This window comes from Semicossyphus pulcher, unplaced genomic scaffold, assembly GCF_022749685.1.
Source record: "Semicossyphus pulcher isolate SPU_LCO1_2020_fin unplaced genomic scaffold, fSemPul1.0.p SCAF_18, whole genome shotgun sequence".
Lineage (NCBI taxonomy): Eukaryota > Metazoa > Chordata > Actinopteri > Labriformes > Labridae > Semicossyphus > Semicossyphus pulcher.
The window spans coordinates 13526844-13548824 of NW_027211691.1; the positions used below are offsets into that span (position 1 = coordinate 13526844).

General features: G+C 41.5%; 1 protein-coding gene across 1 annotated transcript; it reads right to left on the bottom strand.

The window, feature by feature from the left end:
* Window positions 1-21853, bottom strand: LOC138596103 (enoyl-CoA hydratase EchA19). Its single transcript, XM_069667704.1, has 7 exons — window positions 21599-21853; window positions 19818-19988; window positions 15406-15503; window positions 14746-14890; window positions 3366-3515; window positions 1430-1545; window positions 1-820 (listed from the first exon to the last, which is right to left on the bottom strand). Exons 1-7 carry the CDS (start codon window positions 21735-21737, stop codon window positions 713-715), a joined length of 927 nt encoding a protein of 308 aa, XP_069523805.1. The 5' UTR covers window positions 21738-21853; the 3' UTR covers window positions 1-712.
* Between the last annotated feature and the right edge of the window lie 128 nt (window positions 21854-21981).

Sequence of the window (21981 nt, forward strand, 5' to 3'; positions counted from 1 at the left end):
AAAAAGGTCATGACAGAGTTCACACAAATTCAAACACAAAGAGAAACTTGCGTGTGTGTCGTTTGCTCAACGATGAAACGGACACACACACACACATCTCTCCAACACGCAAATTAAGGGGAAGTGTGCTCCAAAACCATAGGAATGCTTACACCTGGCACAGATCTGACATGAAGTGCTGAATCTTCTGCAGTAATTACAGTAGACTGCAATGGTTACTTGGTCACACACATATGAACACACGCATGCAAAGAGACATTCAATCCCGATGATCAAGTGTTTTTAACATAGTCAGAAGAATAATGGTTTTGTGCTTTGATGCATTTTTGTCTTTTATGCTGGATTCATTTTGTGGTCATTGAATTACTGTGTGATTGATTTGCTTTGATTGTAGGGCCACTTTTTTAAAAACATGTATATTTATAATTGGTTGAATCTGCTTGGGTTTAGGCTAAAGTTAAAGCCCCAGTCTAAACTTAACACAGCATTCTGTTCTCTGCCAATCATCAGAGTCCAAACGTCCCTCATTTGAAAACAGTTTTAACCATATTGGTACATGAAATAAGGACTCATCTGACTGACAGTTAATCGGACTGCTTATTGCTCACAATTGCAACCTGATAATGAAATACTTGTGTTCCAAAAGCAGAGTAACCACCTTGGATGCAGCAAGATGTACCAGATCACCTCTGCGACCTTTGCGAACTAAATACTAAGAGAATTTTCCGCCTCTCCCTGCTCCACTTGTGAATCTGGTTGCCCCGGTGACAGCTTCTGCTAGGATGACAGGAACTCCATGATCCATCTCATACTGCATGGCCTGGAGGTAGACAAAAGAAAAAACCCATTAAAAAAAAAAATACTTTTCCTATAGTAGGATTTTTCTAGAAAACTTTTACAAATTTTCATTTTAATTTAAATCATCACTTATGGGCCTCTATACATGTGTGTTGGTGAGTGTGTGTGCAGACCCTTGTGAGACCCTTCCCTCTGCATCTATTCTGTTGTTTTGCTTTGCACGGGACGTTTTCAGGAGGGGCGCTGTTGTGGTTCCTTGAGCCAATCACAGCGTATAGGTAAGTGTGGGAGTGGTTCCAATTAGCAACTGGGCTCCATTCAGACCGGCGAACATGGTGAAAGAGCGATGCGGAGTTGGCCTTCTTTCTGTTGGACAGGTAGGTGCCTTAAACCGGGTAGGACAAGCTAACCAGTGGTTAGCATGCTAGTGCAACGGTAACAGGGATGCTGTCGGTGTGTGAGCTTCTGGTGACAAAGAGCCCAGGAGGAGGGGCCCGGTTTGAATGTGTTGTTGACAAAATGCAAGGAAAAATCCTACTTATTATACCTTTAAGTAACTTTTACTTTGAATCCTAATGTATGTATGCCATATGGAGCTGACATGTTGGCATCATAGGTGAGGTAGCTATACCTGTGTGAAGGAGGGAGCGTCATAGCAGCTATACATGGCTGAGGAGCGATCAGCACGTAGACACTGCTGAGGGAAGGAGCTGATCTCCTCTGCTAACTGCAGGGCTGCCTGTAAAGCTGTGGGTGCAATGGTGACACAGACAAACACATATTAATTCACACTGTTGCAGTCATTATATGTGCATTTATCATTTGTTTATTTTTGTATTCATTATAATGACCACTGGGTGGAGTGTGAGTGAAAGAGCATATAGGTGAGCTCACTAGGGCAGGTGGTGGTGATTGGAGACCGGGATGACCACACAGTTTTTGACCGTGTAGCCATGCACACGCTTTGATTTTTTTTTACAGATTTATTATTAGAATAAACCAGTCTTCCAAATTAGAAGTCCTCTGTGTTGAGTTCACGTGTCTAAACATCAACATTTTTTCGTTTGACCTATGCTACACTGCCTCCTCATCCACATGAAAGCACCGGACCACATCCATGTCAGTCCTATGGAAAAAAACTTAACCTCATGATGCCGCACTTTGATATCTTGTGTGTGTATGTGTTGTTAAGCTGCTACTTCATCGCTTCACTCTTGATGTTAAACCTGAGCTATGATCCCTCAGAGATGCCAATTAGGCCCAGGCTTGACTCTGAGAAGAAGAACTTCCTAATAGAATTATGCTAAGTCGAAGGAGTGAGGAGAAGGAATCTGGGATTAACGCTTGGAATGCTTTTTGGGGATTTAACAAAAAGGGAGTGTCCAGGCGTTAGTATATTTCAGGAAATGCCATATTGAAATGTGTGTATAGCTTAATCCTCACACTGCTGCATGAATGAGGAAAAGACGGTGCTAATGTTGAGTTATGACTTCAGTGTGGTGTTGGAGCCAAATAAAGAAAACAGATTCACTGGAACAAATTTAGATTATAAATGATTTAGTCTGAGCTTACCTACAGGACAGCTCCTTAAAACTATGTTTCCTGAATGAAAATGGGTCACAGGCCTGTTTCCCTGTGGGGTCGACATGGCTGGATTTCACAGTGAATAATGATTTTACTTCCCCCACAGACCGAGGGCTTCCAGCCTCTCTCATATCTGGTCTTATAATCTTTATCATTTGCCATCAAATGTCTTATAATACCAACTACAGTACACTGTAAATACACTTTGAACATTTTGTATCAACACTGTACCGAATTTGGTTTCCTACAGTCCTTTTGACTCCCTCTTGTTTTGTGTTCTGATTAGAAAAATCGGTATTTGTACCTCTGTACACAGAAGCACTGCAATGTTTCACTGTCTTCACTGTTATGTTTCATACTGATGACCATGTCAGTATTAAATATTGCAATAACTGTACACTGGCCCTCGGATCATTAAGCTAAGTATTGCTTGGGAAATTTGTTTATAAGTGCCAATATTATACCTCCCATGTTTTTGTTTAAAGATATAATCCTGAAGGTTTTCATTTAAATAAATGTCTGTTAAGTCACTATCTATCACTGAATGAGGTAACACAATGGTGATTGAGCCTATGGCCAACTGATGAAGAGTTACAACCGGAGCCAACCGTGGACGTCACACATGAGACACTGTCTGGATAGCTGGGAACAGTGCTCCCGCAATTACCGATTATCGCCATAGGTGCTGCCAAAGAGAACGAAACTGAAATCTTCAGCGATTATAACTTTAACAAATGAATGTGTCCTTAGCATTCAATGTCAAAAATATCTCAACAAATAGTGCATGGTTAAATAAAAAACTTAAGTCAGGAAATATCTGATCAAAGACGAAGTAAATAAGCGCAGGAATCTGTTCAAACATTAAAGGCCGACTTCAGTACTTCAGTACTTTGGAGACATGGTTTTTGTTGTGTGTTGAGGTGTGATACCTTGCCCGATCTATGACAGAGCACTGAGGAAAAACAGAACACTATCTCAAATACCTTGGCCATCAGGAACAACTCTGTTAGCCAGTCCGTAGGCGAGAGCCTCCTGCGCTCCGATTGGCCGTCCAGTCAGAATCAGGTCAAGGGCTCGGGAAAGGCCAATGACATGCGGGAGCCGCACCGTGCCTCCATCAATCAGAGGAACTCCTGAAAAACAAGAGATATTCGGCATTGAACATTTCTCTAATTTCTTTAATTGAACTTCAAATAAAGTCCAATGTGTACTTCAGAAAATTTCCCAACATTTGTAATAAAAACACTTACACTGGGCCTTAAGTATTAGTTGATTGATCTATTGCTCGATTAGTCTGTCTTAGTATTAGTCTTATATCAAGACAAAAGCTAAATATTCTCATTTCTGCTTCTCAAATGTGAAAACATTGGCCGATTGAAAATATGTAAACCTCCCGTCGTTCCTTCACATTTGGAGATTCCTGAGAGAAATATATCTAAATCATGAGGCCGGGGGACTTTCTATTACCTCTAGACAAAAACTTGGACTACTTATCTGTAAAAGATGAAAGGAAATGTGGGCCAGTGTGCCAGTGTATTAGGGTCAGATCACTTAAGCCGTGTGAAAACAGCCTAAGAAATACCTACTATACTTCTGGCATTAATCTAGGTTACAGCTGTCAGGGGAACAAAGATTTGAAACAATTTTACTCCTTAACTGTAACTCTGTTTTCTTTCCTCGGTACGTGAAAACTCAAACTCCTCCTTAGTCTCAGTCTCACTGGACACATTTGCATTATTACTGGGTCTACCAGGGAGAGAGAGGAAAAGCAGGGGAGGGAGAGAGGAGAGAAAGTACATTGCAAGGTACAGTAAGCTTCTGGCATCTGTCCTAATTTCTAAAGAGCACCAGCTGGAACTGGCATACTTTGTACTGTTTAACGCTCCCAAGTTCCACACCACAATCCCGACTCCCTAATTCCTCCAAGTCTCTGATTCTATTTGACCGCCCCTTATTGAGAGCACATGTGTCGGACATGTTTTCATAACCCCAAATCATCATGCGAGCTTTCAGGGTTTTTTTTTCATCCCCCTCTCTCATTCTGTGGGGAGTCATGGAAATACTGTGATTCTATTCATACTCTGCAAGCGACTCTCTTTCTCAGTTTAGTTCAAATAAATCAAATTGGAATACATGGAGTACCAGTGTTAATACACATGTGAACAATCCGGGAGCCCAGCAGCCCATGCAGTGCTCTGACAGATAGAAGACCGCAATTATTGCGGGGAGGAGGGTGTTACACTGTCTGCAAATACTAGACTTCACTCAATTTTTCAGTCATTCCGCATTACAGGAACGTATCACATTGAAATGTAATTTACAAAGTGTACAGCTGAGCGCCCTGAGCTGAGCAAAGTCAACATAAATGATGCCCGAATTCCTTTTGGTGCAGTTTAGTTATTGTACACGCGCAGATCCCTGCGACCCAGGTGTCTGGCTGGGTGTGTGCAGTTCAAAGTCTTTTCTATATCGACTGAGACAACAACACATTGTTTCAGCCAAGATTTTGCTCCATGGAGCTTTGTCTTGCACCGCATGTAACTACACACACTTACACGCACTAGAGCATTTCCATAACACGTACACACACCTGTAGTGCAGTGATTCTTGTCAGATCTATACCCAAAGCCCTACAGGATGAACTAAAGGACCCACCAACACCACCCATCCTTTTGCATCAGTGATTTGATATTAAGATTTTAAACTAGCATTTAACTTAATTGACAGTATAAAAAAAGAGTTACAAATGTAACTAAGGTTCTATGAATTCTGAATGACCACCAAAAACAATATGTAATTCCTGGATATGCATTGCACGCACACAAAGAAGGTGGACACACAATACCAACAAAGTCACACACGCGACCCGGGTGATGCAACCTGATAAAGGCGTCTGACACCCAGCAGTCGTCACCTACAGTAACTAAGCAGACAAGACTGCTTTCCCTACCGAACGAGGGGCGGCCACTCTGCAGAGGTACAAGACTAAATAGGTGCAACACAGATGTAATTCAGTAGAACACCCTTTAATGATCCCCAAGAAGTGGAGACAGTCCTGATCCAATGACATTTCACATGAAGGACTTAGAGGCAGGCCCCAGAGCCGGTAGGCATGTGATAAGCGTTTGTGAGTCTGTTTACAAAAGGCACAGAGAAACACTAAAAATACACCCTCAACTACATTGCAATGAGTTGATGGATTACAAGAATACTAACATTAGGGGTAAAGCAATCTTGGAAGCCCATATGCGATAGTCTGAAGACGATATAGCCTCTGGGGACAACGGTGAACATGTTGGGCATGTAGTCGGCTCCTTAGGTTTGTGATGTCTCAAACCTGCCAATCTGAAAACATGTTGTTCAGCCTGTCCTTGGTACACCGCACTTTTAAAGCAGATGCTGCTTATGTTGTCCCTGATATGTTTTATAGCGCATGAAAAACACCACATGGAGATGTTCACAAGGTTAAACACTTGATTTTCACTGGAGGGGGGCTTTAAGTAACAATATTTTAAGAGCTTTAGCTAAGCTCTAATTTCCACATACCAGTTGGCAACTGCAGAAGTACCCTCTGTGATACATGTACAGTATTTGAAGGTTGATATTTTCCAGCACAATTACTACTTACAGCAAAAGATAAAAAGGGGAAGCAGAGAGGTTGACGGAGACAGATTCGAGGGACGCAGTAAGAAGCACACGGAAGTGAATGAAGAGGAATGAAGCAGAGGAAGACAGCGCCTCACTCCAAGAAGAATAGATAAAGAGCCAGGTTGACCTCCAGCCCGTCTGTCTTTGGCACCGCCGCTATCAGAAACCGGAAGGATCTCTCTTATCCACAGTACTTGTCTCCAGCCCCTCCAACCCTCACCCTCTCTGTCTGATAGTCCCGTCTCTGACGTGTCCTGTTTGCAGGAATTTACCCGGACCTGCGCTTTGTCCCGCATGAATGGGAGCTGAGAGGTTGGGAGTACCTCCTTTAAGGACTTTAAACTCAAAAGGCATGTTTAGCTTGAAAGAATAAAGTTGAGGCGGAGTTTGGTGGCGTCTGATCCCTTATTCCAAGTTTCATAGAGGGAAATATTTGGCAGTGATCCTGATACATGATTATCAGCTGCTTCCGCAGAACAAGAGCATGGATTACTCATGGTTGGTCTACAATAATGAGCTAAACATTTTAAGAGCTCTCTGTCTTCTTGGTTAAAGCAGATAAGCCTACTGCCAAGACAGCAGCTTGTTATTAACGAGGTTAAACATGAGTCAGCAAAGCCTATTGTTTAATAATACCATGGAAGAGGTGGTTCTCTTCCTGCATTTTAGGGCCGTCACTGACGTGAAGCACAAGTCTGAAAGAAGAAACCTTGTATTTCACTTTCTTGCTACAGTTTGAAATAGTGATTAAAACAAACTCTGCTCTTCCTTTATGTTAAATACTTCATCACAAACAGTTTTTAGACTTCTGTATTTTGGTTTTAAAGATCCAAAACTATTTGAAAGTATTAACTACTTTTTAGCACATTGATTCTAAATAATGTTTGAATAATTTCCAAAGAAATGATCTTATTTTCATGTAAATAAATGTCTGTTAAGTCACTACCTATCGCTGAATGAGGTAACACAATGATGATTGAGCCTATGGCCCACTGATAAAAGCCTTTGCATTTGCAGAATTACGGACTGGGTGTCTGGTGCGACTTCAGCAGAAAAAATCACAAGCAGCGCCCAGTGAGTGATGGGTTTTCCATCACCCAGCAGTGGTTGGTCTGCCAGAGAGGGTAGGCGGAGCTAAGCGCTTGTTTTTCCAGTCTCCGCAAGTGTTGCGAGTAAACAGTAATCTACTATGGCCGAACAAAGAAAGAAAAGATCGATGGCTACAGATACAACGTCAAAAATAAGTGAAAATCCAAAGAAAAAGAAACAAATTGGACGCTCAGATGAAGGCAAACAGTCTAAAAAGGAAAGCGACCATCAGCGGGGAAAATCACGAGGAAAACTGGAGCCAATCGTAGACGTCACACATGCAACACTGTCTGGATATCAGGGAAGTGTGCTCCCACAATTACCGTTAATCATCATGGGTGCCGCCAAAGAGAATGAAACTGAGATCTTCAAGATTACCAGTTTAACTGACTATACCAAGTTCTTCACTGCTATGGCATCACCGTCAAGGCTTGATGCAGATGTTTTTTGATGACAGTATTTCAGATGCTTAAACCTGAACTATGGCTCTAATTTTTCCCTTCAAAATGACACAATGTTATACGTGATTCCTTTTACTGAGCTAATAACAGTAACAAATACTAAAAAGTAAAAATTCAATGAAGGTTAATCTTATGTGTTTGTTTACCTTCCACAAGGCATATTTTTGGCTGATGATCAAATGTAAATATATCTACCTTTAAATTAGAAGCATCTTTTCAGTATGTCAAATAAAACCAGGCAGCACATCACTAAGATATATAACAGACCTTTGTTTAAGCCCCCTTGTCAGATTGTATTCACCCTGCTGAAATGTCAGTTAACAACATTGAATCCCTAAAAGCTGAAAGGTGCTCTGCGTAATTTGCATCTGAACTCCTTGTGCACTTGGGCAAACAAAACAGAAAAGTCATCAGTCAGGCAGAAGGAGACCACACTCAATGACATATCAAATCCGCCATCTATAACTGCTGAAAACTTGAGAACAGAGTGTGACACATGACACTCGGAGGTGTTCTGGTTTGCTACTGGTACTGCTGGAATCCTCACCACATCAAAGTAAAACCCACTACAATGGCCTCCCATGAGGGTAATGCGATTAAGTTTGATGTGGATTAACGATTTCCGGACAACTCCAGACTAAATGGATGGAGGGAAAAAAGCAGACCTTCAAACGGAATCTCACTTTAAATAGTCGATGGGAATCACGTTAAACAGCTCCCACTGGAGTAAACCTTATTTCATGTATTTAGCCCACTGAGGTAATACCACGGCTGTGTATTCTGTAGTTTGCAGCACCATATTCAAAGACCACCAAGGTTTCAAACAGGGTCTTTAACTATGAAAATAGCAGAGGACTTGCAGCACCACCAAAATAACATAATAGTATAAACATGTTTAGATTCTATCAGGAACCAAATCGGCCAAAAAGTCAGTAAGCTTCAATGTATTCTGATTTTGGATAAAGACATGAGATGGTATGATGTGTTGTTAGATATGAATCTGTAACTGTCCAAAATGACACCTGTATCTTGCCATCAACTTAAGAGTCACACAACATTCAGTTCTTTATTGGAAAAGAAGCCTTAAGTTTCAAAATGAGTGCCGGTTTGAGGCAGAATGATGTAATCACAGGACTATGTCACTCAGCTTCAAACTCACCGAGCGGGTGTTTGAATTGGCTGATGTAATGTCAGCTTTGGACGGAGGTTTGACTTTTCGATTCAACATGTGGCTTCTTCTTCTTTGGCACTCCTCCTCTGTCCCTGGTCCAGGTATGAGAGAGGACTTAAAACTGAGAAAAGGCAGAGACACCGACATGACTTATTGTCCCCATTTAGCGGTCTCAATTTCAAACAGGAAAATCAGAGGAGTACTATGACTATCCTGAACAACCTCCGCGCTTGCCTGATTTAGCCTCAGCATTTAAAGAAATATCCTTGAATGAATTATTACAGAACTATTTTAAGTTTCCTTTCCTCGTGCCAACTTTTTTTTGTGATATTCTCCTGCTTTAAGGATCCAAAATAACATCAGGGAATGAGGTTAGCGCGGTGTTTTCTTATTCAGGTCTCTCAAAATTCAACGAGCATTAGACACTAATACCAGACTCCTGTGACGCAACCCTCTCCTCCTTCTCATTTCCTCCTCGACGAGGCAGAGGGGCCCCAGACAGGAAGCCACAGGTTCGGTAGCCAATCACGTGCCAGAAAGCTGTCAGATCCTTATGGTTGCCATTGGCCCACATCAGAACAGTGCAGTAGGCCTCTGAGGGGTTTTTTTCGACTCCAAAACCACAAGGGATTCCCTCCGGCTGCTGCCATCTGTGCCCGACCCAAAAACGGTTACAGAATTCAACCATTAAAAGGAAATAATCTGTAAGAGACACAGGATCTTTAAATAAACTGTGCGTCCCACAGAGTAGTGCAGCTTTTGATGTAAATGGGGAGGGAAGTTCGGTTTCCAATTGTTTAATGTTGGGAAATAAAGTCTAAATGCATGCTGCTGTGTCTTTTTCCACTGTATGGTCTGTTTTTTCTCTGTAATATATCAGCTTTAACATATCTTTGACCAAAACCAGGATTTAAACTTTATGAACTACAAGGTTGAAAATGTAAAGATCCTGGTTGCGCAGCGTAAAGCTACAAAGAGTAGGGGGATGCAAATACTCATGCCAGCAGTCGTAGCAATAATCACTCCGCTAAATACACATCTGAATGAGAAACCACAGTGGTTTCAACAAGGCTGGGGGAAAAGGGCTCGAATGTGTTGACAAACAAGTCTTGAAGATATGTGGCAATCAAGAGGCGGATAATTAATTACTAGGAGGAAATGTGCAACCTTATGTGTTGAAACCACAGTCAGGCTCATTTCTGCCTCCCAAACATAGTTTTGAGCTGATGGAAGAGGTTTGAGTGCAGGCGTTTGATTAATTTCATCCCTGATGGGACATGCAGAGTTCATACTCAGATTTTTAAATCTGCTAAACAAAGTGTGTTGGTTCATGTCAAGAGATGCTCTGAGAGTCCATTGTTAAAAGTACAACCCTGGCATTACAAGCCTTCTCCTGTATCTCTCCCAATCTTAAACTCCTGCTGTTTTCCGACTTCTTCCCTATTTTGTTCCTTACAGACAGCCAATATGCTGCTTGAACTTATGCAGAGATACATTAGAGATAATGTATAGTGAGCAGGTTGTTATCGCGGAATCCTGACAGTGTGAGCACAACCCTGAAGGGGTTCCTACGCGATAACAACCTGCTCACTATACATTATCCGGCTTATTACACGGCTACCTACTTACAAAAATAATAATTTGACACAAAATATTGATTTGGAAATTATTTTATTAATCAAAAAATGATTCTATTTCGGTTTTCCATTTTAAAATCTAGCCTTCTTAAAATGAGCTAACAGAGCTCTTATTACACACTTGACATCGTGATCGTAAACGTTCTAAAACTGAGCCGTTCACATCAAAGCAACGCAATGCGCACAGACGCAGCTGACTGTCTCCATAGCAACGACGCACTGACATACCCCACTATTGCTGCGTTAATACTATAACGTTAGTATTAGGCCTGGGTTACATGTATTAACTTGCTGGAATTCTGTTATTGTTATAAAAAGAAATGGATGACAGTGACAGTGACATGCTCACAATGTTAGCTGTAACATTTATTACTAAACAGCGAAGACGGAGAGTTAGGAAAGACAGGATCTGGAGTCGTCTTTGGCTACTGCAGCGTCAGAGATGGGGTGCCTACGCCAATTTATCAATCCGTTCTAAAACTGCATTTGGAGATTTGACAAGTCAAATCTTTTGCAACTCCAGGCAACGGCTTCAGACACTCTGCAACTAACCAGTTCACACTGCTGCAATTTCTCTGCAACATTCTAAAACCGTTTTGTCGCGTTGCAAATCATTGATCTGAGCTGGCCCTTTAATGAGCTAAGTTAGCTGTTTTTACTCACATTAAATGGAAACATTTCCACTGATGGAAATAAACTAAGAAAAGTTGAATCGGACAGCAGGAATCAGCGCAGCACCTTACTGAGGTGTTCTGTCTCGTCAGACATTTTCTTTCCCATTCACCGTCATATCCCATACTGTGTTCTGTTTAATGTTTACTTCATAGTTTAACCTTTGCTTTCTTTCAGCTGTTTTGTCTCTTTGCTTTTTTCCCTCTCTAAACAGACTGACGTCAAATTTACTGGACTTCTTTCGGTGGATTGATATGATTACAGTTAGTCCTCCAGATTGTGTAATTAGAGCCGAATCCCTAACAGTCAGTTCTTCATAAGAAACGCTTTGTTATCGAGAAATAGCAGACCTCATAATGCCATAATTAACCAATCAGAATCAAGTATTTAACACAGCCGTGTAATAATAGCAGGTAACCTACTGAATTGATAGTGGCAGGCATGATCATTTTGCTATGTGACATATGTATTTTTAACACATAAGTGAATGTTTTAAGCTCATCATTATGTCTTACTATCAGATAAATGATTTTATAGAAGGACAAGGTTCTTACTCTACTATTCTATTAGAATAAGTAACTAGATACCTCAGTAGTCAAATTAAAGAAGTAGTACTTATCTTAAGTAGAATAATGTTGCTTAAGTTGAACTAGGAAGTAAAGAGGCAGAGACTAGAGTTCGGCCTGGCACTGAAGAGTTGCCACCAGACAGGCAGAACAGTCAGACAGACAGAAAGGCAAGGATGCTGCCAGGATGCTTTCCTGTTAAATTACAGGCCTGAGAGGATAAGCTCTGCATGTTTACACTCTAAATCTAGTACTGCCAGTAAATTATAGTACAACAGTTGTATTTATAAACACCATGGTTGTATTTTAAAACCCTATAGCAGCATGGCTATAGCAATGACAGCTATATGATAGATGCTGCAAAGGCCAAACACGAGCCACTTTTACATAGGAAAGCAAAACACGACTTGCTAGGATCAGGACTCACTTAAAGTGTTTTCAGCAGAAGATCCAAAGTACCACTTGTTCTTTTAAACTATAGCTGAGTCAGAGGGCAAACCATGCCAATAAGCTAAGAGACGCCAAAAAAGGAAAATGTTGTTTATGAGGAAATTGTGTGACATAAATAATATGTAAGCCCTGTTTGGCCCCGCAGTGGAAACCTGGCAGTCAGTTGTTTCCTTTCCTACTTATCAAGACTGCCCAGCAGACTCAGGCTGCGATGCCAAAAGGTCACAGTCACTGGAGTTATCACACTATGACTCCGTCCTACCGCACAAACAAGAGGAGGCTGGGGTGATAACAGAGGACAGAGTAACAAAGTTGAAAAATAGAAACACCGTGGACTTCCTGGCATTAGGAGTCAGATGATGAATGTTTGAATGCAAAGACAAACAAAAGGATACTTTCACGGAGAGATAGAAGGAGCAGCAAAACAAAGACGCAGGGGGAGCAGAGACAGTTGGCTGAAAAATAAACGGTTTTGTTATTATTAAACGATTCTGTTTAATATTGCCAGCAGTGATAGGATTGTATTATCAATATTAAAAGTAGCACGATTATAACAGAAGCATGTATGAGTCACATGTTTTCCTGTGAGACGTCATTGTCAGAGTTTTCCAGAACACACTCATTGCTGTTTATTGAATGAAGGATTTTTGTTCTGTTTGTTGTCAAGAGAAGGAGACATCTGCGAGGACTTTGGTTGCCTTGAAAAAAAACGTGTGAATGATAAACACAGAGAATTGTTTAAGAATCATTGAAGTCTACACACTGACATGCTGTTGCATGTGTTCAACGAGGCAGCCTTAATACAAGAACAGATATTCAACTGGCAAAATGGATGTTCACTTTGCTCTTCTTGACTGATTATTCGATTTATCAACTTTTGTAATATCATAAGAGAAACTTTGAGTTGTAATATTATCTGAAATAAAAGCTGAGGCAGTAGTAGCACAAAAATTAGTTTCAGCTAGTAGATTAAGGACCTATAATGGATGTGTCACTGTAGCTAGCTTTTGAACTTTGAGGCGCTGGTTCAATCTCTGGAAGACGTCCGAATCTCCATATTTAACACAACTCTGTTGCCCTCAAGCAAGGCTCCAAGCCGCCCACTGATTCTGTGTTGCAGCTGAGTTACCAACAGTTCAGACTGAAGTTGTAGTCAACAACTTTAGGGCATGTTTATCTGTGTCAGTGTGAGCAGAGTTCCTAAAAAGTCAATGCTTTTTAAGACCTTTTATAAGTCTTCAACAAATACAATTTAAGCTAGCTGCTGCCAGTGCTGGTGCTTTCGTGATCTTATGTGTGATTCAACAGTTTTCCCCCCCATAGTCCCTGACGAGAATGTCTTTCAGCATAAATTGCACCTTGCGTCGTCGTTTCTTGCGTCGTTACCTCTCTTCTTCCAACCATTTTTTGCTAAACCTGCATCGCCCCATCTTAGCTTAATTATATCTAAGCACAAATCACGACTGACAACCACAAAACGATGTTACACAGCCAGACGTAACTGTTTGTAGCTGACCAACATAACATAAACACATAAAGCTTGAGGAGTCTCTGAGACATTACGGACAAAAAACTGCTTCCATTCTTATGTTACAGTAGTGTTAGACAACTGTGTTCCCATCAGCCTTAAGCGCACCATCCACAAATTTAATACCTTCTGCAAATTTACTGTAAATTTAAGACAAATTAATTTCTCAGATTTTAAGACTTTATAAGGAGCCGTGGGAACTGTATATGCTCTCAGGGAATTTACATTGGAGACAGTCTCGGAACCCATCGGCTGTAGTCTGATGACGATATAGCCTCTGGGGACAACGGTGAACATGTGAGGCGTGTCTGGTTTAGCCAGCGTTTAGCGATAAGGACTTCCAGCCAAGACTTACTTTTCCCTTGGCTGCATTGTTTACAGTCCAGCAACTTGAGAGGTGACGTGTGTTCAGATCAAAAGTGAAGCGAAGTTCACCCCTCTAGATATGTCTGCACAATAAATGGCATAATTTCTTGGTTTATTAAATCGACCAGAGGAGCGCTGGTCTGTTTCTGGTGAGTCACAGTTTCACTGTAAATAGTATGTTACACAGAGGCTGCACTGGTTAACTACAGTGGTACGAACCTGAAAAAGAAACCGTTTTTCTTGTGATTTACTTGCAATTAACTGGTCTGACCTTTGCAGAAAATACAACATCATGATGAAGATTTGTAAAAAGTAAAAATGAAGCTTTGTCAGGTCTTTTCTAAAGAGAAGAAGAAAACAACTTTTAAAATGCCTGTTTGAGGAACGGATTGTCGGATCGTTCATTTCTGATGCATTTGAGGAAGTCGGGAAATCTAAATGCTGAACAGCTTTTGGGACACAGTGTCAAGGGAATTTGTCTAAATGTACTGTTTTTCCTGCATACGCCGCAGGCTGCTGATACATGATTGGTCAATATTACTCAGACTACAAATGTACTACAAACGAAACGAGAACTAAATCCATGTCACTGCCTACAGATTCTTTATTTCTACTGTATGTCGAATCTGTAAATAGAGATAGATGTTATTAAATTACCAGCAGTAAAAGAAGCATTTTAAACAAAGTAGTAGTGGTACCATTCTACCACTAATTCTAGTAACATCACAGTACATCATCATACAGTAAAGGCAGCAGTGCCTGATGTTACACATACCAAATCTGCGACAAAACACTCCCATGACGGCGCTCTCCTCCACAACTCTCAGATCTGCCAGCAGAGCCAACTCCAGTCCTCCGGCCACAGCGAAGCCACCGACTGCTGCTATCAGCGGCTTTGAGAGCTGCAAACGGGACGGACCCTGCGGGAAACAACTGGATTAGTACATCCAAACACTCGCACACAAAACAATCGCAAAGCCGTAGTACATTGTTAACAAGGCAGGGATGCTGCTTCCTGTAGAGTATTTCCACAGTATGGCAAATCCGAATCAAGCCAAAACTAATCTATATTTTCATCACCCATGATCCATCTTTTGACCTTTTCAGACTCTTTCCTTTCTCTGCACAGCTTGGTAGCACTATCAGTTGTATCAGAAGCTAATGCTTTCTTTTTAAGTGTGCAAAAAGTGAGGGCTTTCTGCACACACACACACACACACACACACTTTTAGTTACTGAGCTGTTTCCAACATTCATTACCATTCTTTAAACCAGATTTGGACCCTTATCCGTCTTCTTAACCCATAAAAATATTCACAATCACAACTGACAACATATTTTGTTGAAAACTTCTGCCATTTATTAAGATCATAAGGAAATAAAAATATTACCCTCACCAACACACATGCACGCACACATCCTACACAGCGCTCACCATCGGACCAGGACCCTTGGTGACATCTTGCTCCAATTTGAGGGAGGCTGTGTGATTGGCTAGCTCTTTCAGATCATAACCAGCGCAGAAATTCCCTCCTGAAAGAAACCACAAAATTACAAACTATGGCAGCTGGCAAGTCAGAGAGGAAGGAAAATGATGAGGATGAAAAAAAACAAGTTGAGCTGAAGTCCAAGGCCTGCAATTTGGATCGCAGCTTGCTTTGGCCTGGCTGGCACACAAATGCTTCTCTTCCCTAAAGAGCCCAAACACGGTATATAGTCACAGTTCACACATCTGCTCGCACACATATGCACATACACAATATCCTCATTAATGGGAGACTAGTATACCCCGACCACAGCCCCTTCCGTTGGATTCATGTGGCAATTACAACATTACCCAAGAGGCCAACAAACACTATGTCACAGTCTCAGACAGGGACTCATAAAATCCTCCTCTCTACTTAATGTACTAGTAATGAAAATGATTATAACCAACACTTGTGCCAGCAACACCCATCAGCTTGGAGCTTTGATTACAGCTGTGGGTCAGCGCAGGGCAATTATAGAAAAACTGCGTCATGCTGTTTATGGCATCAGCGATGTGAAGGAGCTCCCTAAAGCCTTTTGTCCTTGTAGGAAGAAGAACCAGAAGCTGTAGAGAGACATAAAGGATCTCTAAGCATTATGTCTTTTGGAAGAGGTAAGTGAAATGAGAGGCCATTCAGACAGACAGATATCTTAGGAGCGACAAGCAGAGACACGATGCTTCTTTTAGTTTTATCAGAGATGTTGCTGTGAGAGAAGAGCAAGGATTAGGAGACTATGGGTATGCCTTGTTGGTTCAGTATGAGGATTAAAGGGTCATTAAAGGGTCATTAAAGCGTCACCCAAATTATGTAACAGACTGAAAAACCTTTTCAGTTATGATAAATGCAGGAGAGTGGACACAGGACTGGTTCACAAATGCAGACACATAGCAAGCTGACTAAAGTGATGTATTATTACAGTACAAGGCTTACTAAAAGGTTGCAGCAAGACAGGCAGGCAGGTAGGCAAGGTCAGGGTGACAGAACTCCTATTCAAACAACAAACAATAAACAGCCAAGTTAGATCATACAAGACCACCCTGTGGGGTGTACACCTGGAGTCTCCAGATTCTTGATGTATTCTTTTTAAATTGTAAACGTATTGGGATTATGTTGCATGGTAATTTTGCACTTTAAAGGGGACATATTTTATCTATACAATACATTTTTCTAATTCAAAAACACGTTATTCTAATGTGTTTTTGACTTACTTTGGTAAAGTTTGTTGTGTTTTAAAAATTGTATACATATTTTAATTCAATTATTTTTCAGAGCCGCTCCTTCCTCCTAAAAGGAACAAGCTGTTTTGCCATTCAAAGGTCAGACCTTAGCCACCGTTGGTTGACAGTATTTGGAGCGACTGCGTAGCCCCTCCCCCTCTTGTGCGGCCGCACTACACTGTCACTCCAAAGTTGTAGAAAACATGGCTGCTCTAGGATCGGTTATTCGGCATTATATGTACGAGCCAGAATCGCCAGGAGGTATCGGAATGGTAAAGTGAAACCTTGACAAAGACTCGACTACAAACTAGAACAAGAAGGCAGCCTGAGGTGAATGACGGCGACTGACGATTGGTCGATTTCAGTGAAAGCAAAGTTCTACGTAGAAACCTGCAGCTGTTCTGAACGGCCCATTTCAGAGGCGACCTTTTTAAAAATGCAATTCTGGGAAAACACGGAATTATGCAGTTTTCACTTTTTCATTGTGACCAATAAGCACATGAAAAAAATGTGAAACCCATGCTAAATATGAGAATATCCATTCAAAAGATATGGCCCCTTTAAATTAAATTGATTGATTGATTGATTAACCAGGAGGGGTCCACAAAAGTACTCGCTGCTGCCCTCATTTAAACTTGACACTGCCAGTCTCCCTTTGCATATGACGAACCACATGAATTATTGTGTCACATTCCCCTGACGTGCATTGTCTGGCTGCTTGAGGAAACGATAACTGTGCTTCTTGAATTAAAGAAAATTGGAATTGCAATTTTATCTAGCTGAGCAAGTCATAACCTACCTCTACCTTTAGTCTTAAAGTAGGGCATGTATGGAAGACCGGCAGGAAGGTTACAGGCAGGCAAACAAACGGTAGAAAGGGCTCCAGGTGACAAAACTCATTGACAAAATACCATGAGGTAAAAGGGGAACTAAGCAACAAGGCACATTGCAACTAGGATGGACAAAGGATCAGGGACTGGTATATATGATGAGTGGTTGATGAGGGAAGTGAGGAAGGTGAGCAGGTGAACCAGCAGAGGGCCAGGTGAGTGCAGGGCTGATAAGTGAGTAAGTCTGAGGGCATCTGGTGGACAGATTGAAGATGGCAGCTTTGGGAAATTGGAAGAGCCAAGTACATGGCATGGGAGAAGTGGATATGAGGGGCAATGCAAAGGAATGTGAATGAGAGTGTGGCTGCAAGAAAGGACTAATATTTTTTTGCCGTGCTGTTTTCAGGTCTATTTTGTTCTGTAGAGAGTGTGCGGTTTGACTAGAGGAGAGGGTCACACCTGTCCTTTTCCTGACATTCGGATTGCACCCGACCACAAAGCCCACAGACATCTGAATCCCAAACACTCCAAATATGTGCCAGCATACTCAAAACCTGCAGAAAGCAATTACTCATAATTTTTCAAGTAAAATAAAACGTTGACACTGAAAAATGAGAGCTGGGCGAGTGATCGAGTTGGCGCTAATTTGAACAAAATGGATTCCTTATGTTTTCAGACACACTACATCCAGAACAAGAACTTCCATGCTTGTCATCTCATAGCACAGACAGACTGCTAATCACTACTGAAGGTCAGGCTGCTTGTTAAAATAGAGCAGCAATACAGGACGACCTGCTGACAGAAAAGTGTGGTGGGACGATTAAAAGCACATTACAGACATAGCGGGAATCACATAAGAGCTATATTAGCTGGAACATCCTACTGTGATGCTAATTGTTAACCTATTTAAAACAAGCTAATGACTCCCTAACACACTGTTCTCTGCTCAAAGCTGAGACTAGTGGCTCTCAGCAGCCATCACTTGGAGCGAGTCCAACCTCGGAAGTACCAAACAAAGTGTACACTTGTGTCTCGAGGCCACCGTGCACTTTCTACAGCAGGCAGGTTGATCCAGGTTGAAGACATTATTTCCACTGAGGAAAGGAGTTCATTCAGTGTGTGTGATGATTATTTTTAGAGCTATTAAGAGCCGTGGCATGACTCTGGCTTTGGGGGATTGACACAGTGCAGGCCACCTCACAGGTGTGTGTGTGCATGTGTGTGTGTGTGTGTGTGTGTGTGTGCACTAGTACGTTCACCTCGGCCTCTTGGCTAGATCTCAGGACTCCGAGGAGCAAAGGGTGGAGGGAAAAAAAGATGCATGGGAAGGTGATAGAGAGAATCTAGGTAGAGTGCAGAGGACAGAGAGAAAGAGATTTAACAGTTGATGAAGGATAAAAAGAAGTTGGAGTAAAACATATAGAAATTGCAGTGACTACTCCATGACTTTTTATGAATAAATAAATATGTCTTGTCTCTACAATGTTGACAAGTAGCCACTGAAGGCTCCATAAAAACACCAAGAACTACAGTGTTAAATACTAATCCTTCACTAGTAGTGAACTACAATCTGACAAAGCTCCCTTTGTTGTCCAGATGAGAGGATGGTGTGTAGGATGTGTTCTATGGCATTTTCCATTGAATCGTTGGGGCAGTAGGAAGACTTCAGTGGCTCTAGTGTGCTGGGAAGGGGGGAGGTGATCTTGACAAGCCATTCAAAGCACTTCATCACTACATAGGTGATGCCACTGGGCCCTAGCTATTCAGGCAGGTTGTTTGATTTCTTGAGCATAGGAATGATGTTAGACTTCTTGTAACACCTGGGTCTGATAAACCTGGCCAGGGACAAGTTAAATGCGAGTGTAAACAAAGGCACTAACTAGTCTGCACATAGCTGGAGGACCCAACCAATGATTTACTCTCCCCTTTGCCTACTTTATGCTCATTCTACATTGTAGGCTGCTACTTTCTAATTGTCCAAGTTTCCCTAAATTGTAGTCTGCTGTTTGTGTGTTCATGGCATCCTGGATGGTTCTGGTAATCCATAGTTTCTAGTTGAGGAATAATTAGTGTGATGGGTTTCATTGTAGTTTTTGATACTAGGTATTTGTATCAAAAACTACAATAGGTTTGTGTTACCTTTGACAGGACAGCGGTTACCCCTCGTATCCAGTCTTGGGGATAAGCTTAATAAACCGGTAACTGTCAGTAGCAGCAAATTTAGCATTTTAACTATTTCCTTAAGGTGTTGTACTCTCCGACTTCTCTTACCTTTTCCATGCAGGACAGCCACATTCAAGTCTGGGTCACTGTCGAAGGCCTCCAGCTCTTCCAGCAGACGCCTCGCCGTCTCCTGGTTCACCGCATTACGCACCTCGGGACGGTTTATCCCCACGGTAACCACGCACCCCCTGCGCTCTGTGACCACAGTCTGTCCCGCAGCTAATGACAGAGAATGATAAAGATGCACAGAGAGAAACCAATATGGACCACAACACTAAGAAAGAGGCCTACTCAGAGACAAGGAGGGATGAGGATGGAATGTTAATTGTTTCATGTGGATGGACATGATAACCGAAGCAGTGAAACACTGAAAGAGATGGTCTAGGCTGAGGTGAGGGCCTTGGCTCTTGCAGTGTCTTAGTGTGTGTTTATAAGTGTGTGAGTGCTAGTGATTGTGGCTTGGGGTTGCAGCAGGCAGTTGACCTGACATTGTTCGGGTCATCCCGTGGAATCCAGCTGTCAACCGCAGCCTGAGGCTGAGAGCAAAGTAAGAAAAGCAAAGCTTCTGGATGCTGTTACCTTGCTCACACAGGCTATTTTAAGGTGATTGGACTGTTAAACAAAGCCCAGTGAAGCGAGGCACGGCAGGGTGGAAAAAAAGGCAATTTGTTTCATGCAGCCTTGTCTACTCTGCTACACCTAAAACAAATTATCACACAGCAGTTAGTGCAAGTGAATGGAACCCAATTTAAACCATGGTTGGCCTTTCTCACAGCACAATTTTAACATGTCATGGCAGGCAAACTACAAGAGGGGCATTAAAAGTGGTTGTTTAGATTCATCAATTTTAATTAAAGCTACTGTTGATTTTGGCGCCCCCTGTGGACAAAGCTGTACTTCTTATCGCTTTGCTGATTTTGTCCTGTACATGCATAAGTGGTGGTTTTTAACAAGAAATCTAATCCTGCTTTCTTTAACAGTCATTCCCTTTACATTTTTGCCCTGGAAAATGCAAACAAAGGCAGCACGCAGTAAACAGCTTCATCCGACACCTACCCACCCGCCAGCGGTTTCCGGCATTGAAAGTAAGTATATAGACTGACTCTTGTCACTGATGGTCTGTTTGCTTTTGTATATATTTTAAATATGTCTTTTAGTGTGCAAGTCTATGAAAAATAAACCATAAACAAAGTCCAATTTCATGTATGTGTACACATGCTTGCTGCAAATAAAGATTTGATTGTAGCCATTACAGTACGTAATGCTTTAAATATGCATCCTGCCTACATCCTACAAATTCTAAAATATGGATGGTTCACACATTTTCCCAGATACACTGAACAGATATTTACAACCAACACAGTTTAAGGTGGGCAGCCTAGATTAGTGATTCAGACCAAGGTGTAGAATTGGGTAGGGATGGGTAGGGACCTACCAATATACAGAAATTACTCAAGTATATAGACTGGCTCTAGTCATTGATGTTCTGGTTTGCTTTTGTAGGTCATAAAGAGTAATCAGAATAATTTTCAGTCTGTTTCATAACCAGCGAAAAACTTGTTCTGTTATGAACGGTCAAATATGTATGTGGTGAATAAAGTCTATTAGATAATTAAATAATGACTAGATATTAAACTTCAGTGTATTAGTATTGAGTTTTTGAATTGTTTAACTAACTTTGCGACCTTTTGTGTTCTGTGGTGTCTCAAAATTAAAGCTATTTGATAGAGGACCCAAGTTATAGTCCTCGCGTTGATAAACTAGTGTTATAGATTTGCTGCCACCTACAGTCAATATTTGGTAACTGCATGTTTCCACACATAGCGTACCTGCTTCCGTTTCTCCTCCCGCTGCAGTGCTGTTGAATCTCACTGGCAACAAACGGGCATTTATCGACAGTCCAAATGTTTTACTTCGGTAGGTGACCCCAAAAATTGGTGCCAACGTACGAAAATGTTTCAGCGCCATTCCTATATCACTGACGTTAAACTTAGAAGCTCCAACTAGTCAAACAATCCACAAAACAAGACCTGACGCAATTTAAAAATATCTAAATGTCCTTAAGCGTTAAAACCACTGTTACAGGAAGTACTTTAAGAAGGCTGCTAGCTAACTTTGATACAACTCTGATATGATGGCGCAACACTAATAAGCTCCCCCACAGAAACTAAAGCCATGCACAAGGTTCTGGAACACATTGGTGCATTGCAGT

Excerpts from the sequence above, each read along its gene's own strand:
- LOC138596103 (XM_069667704.1), bottom strand. The coding sequence starts at position 21,737 with ATGGCGCTGAAACATTTTCGTACGTTGGCACCAATTTTTGGGGTCACC. Across the intron at positions 15,504-19,817 it reads GGCTGTCCTGCATGGAAAAG|GAGGGAATTTCTGCGCTGGT; the intron begins GTAAGAGAAGTC and ends GGTTTCTTTCAG. Across the intron at positions 14,891-15,405 it reads CCAAGGGTCCTGGTCCGATG|GGTCCGTCCCGTTTGCAGCT; the intron begins GTGAGCGCTGTG and ends TGTTTCCCGCAG.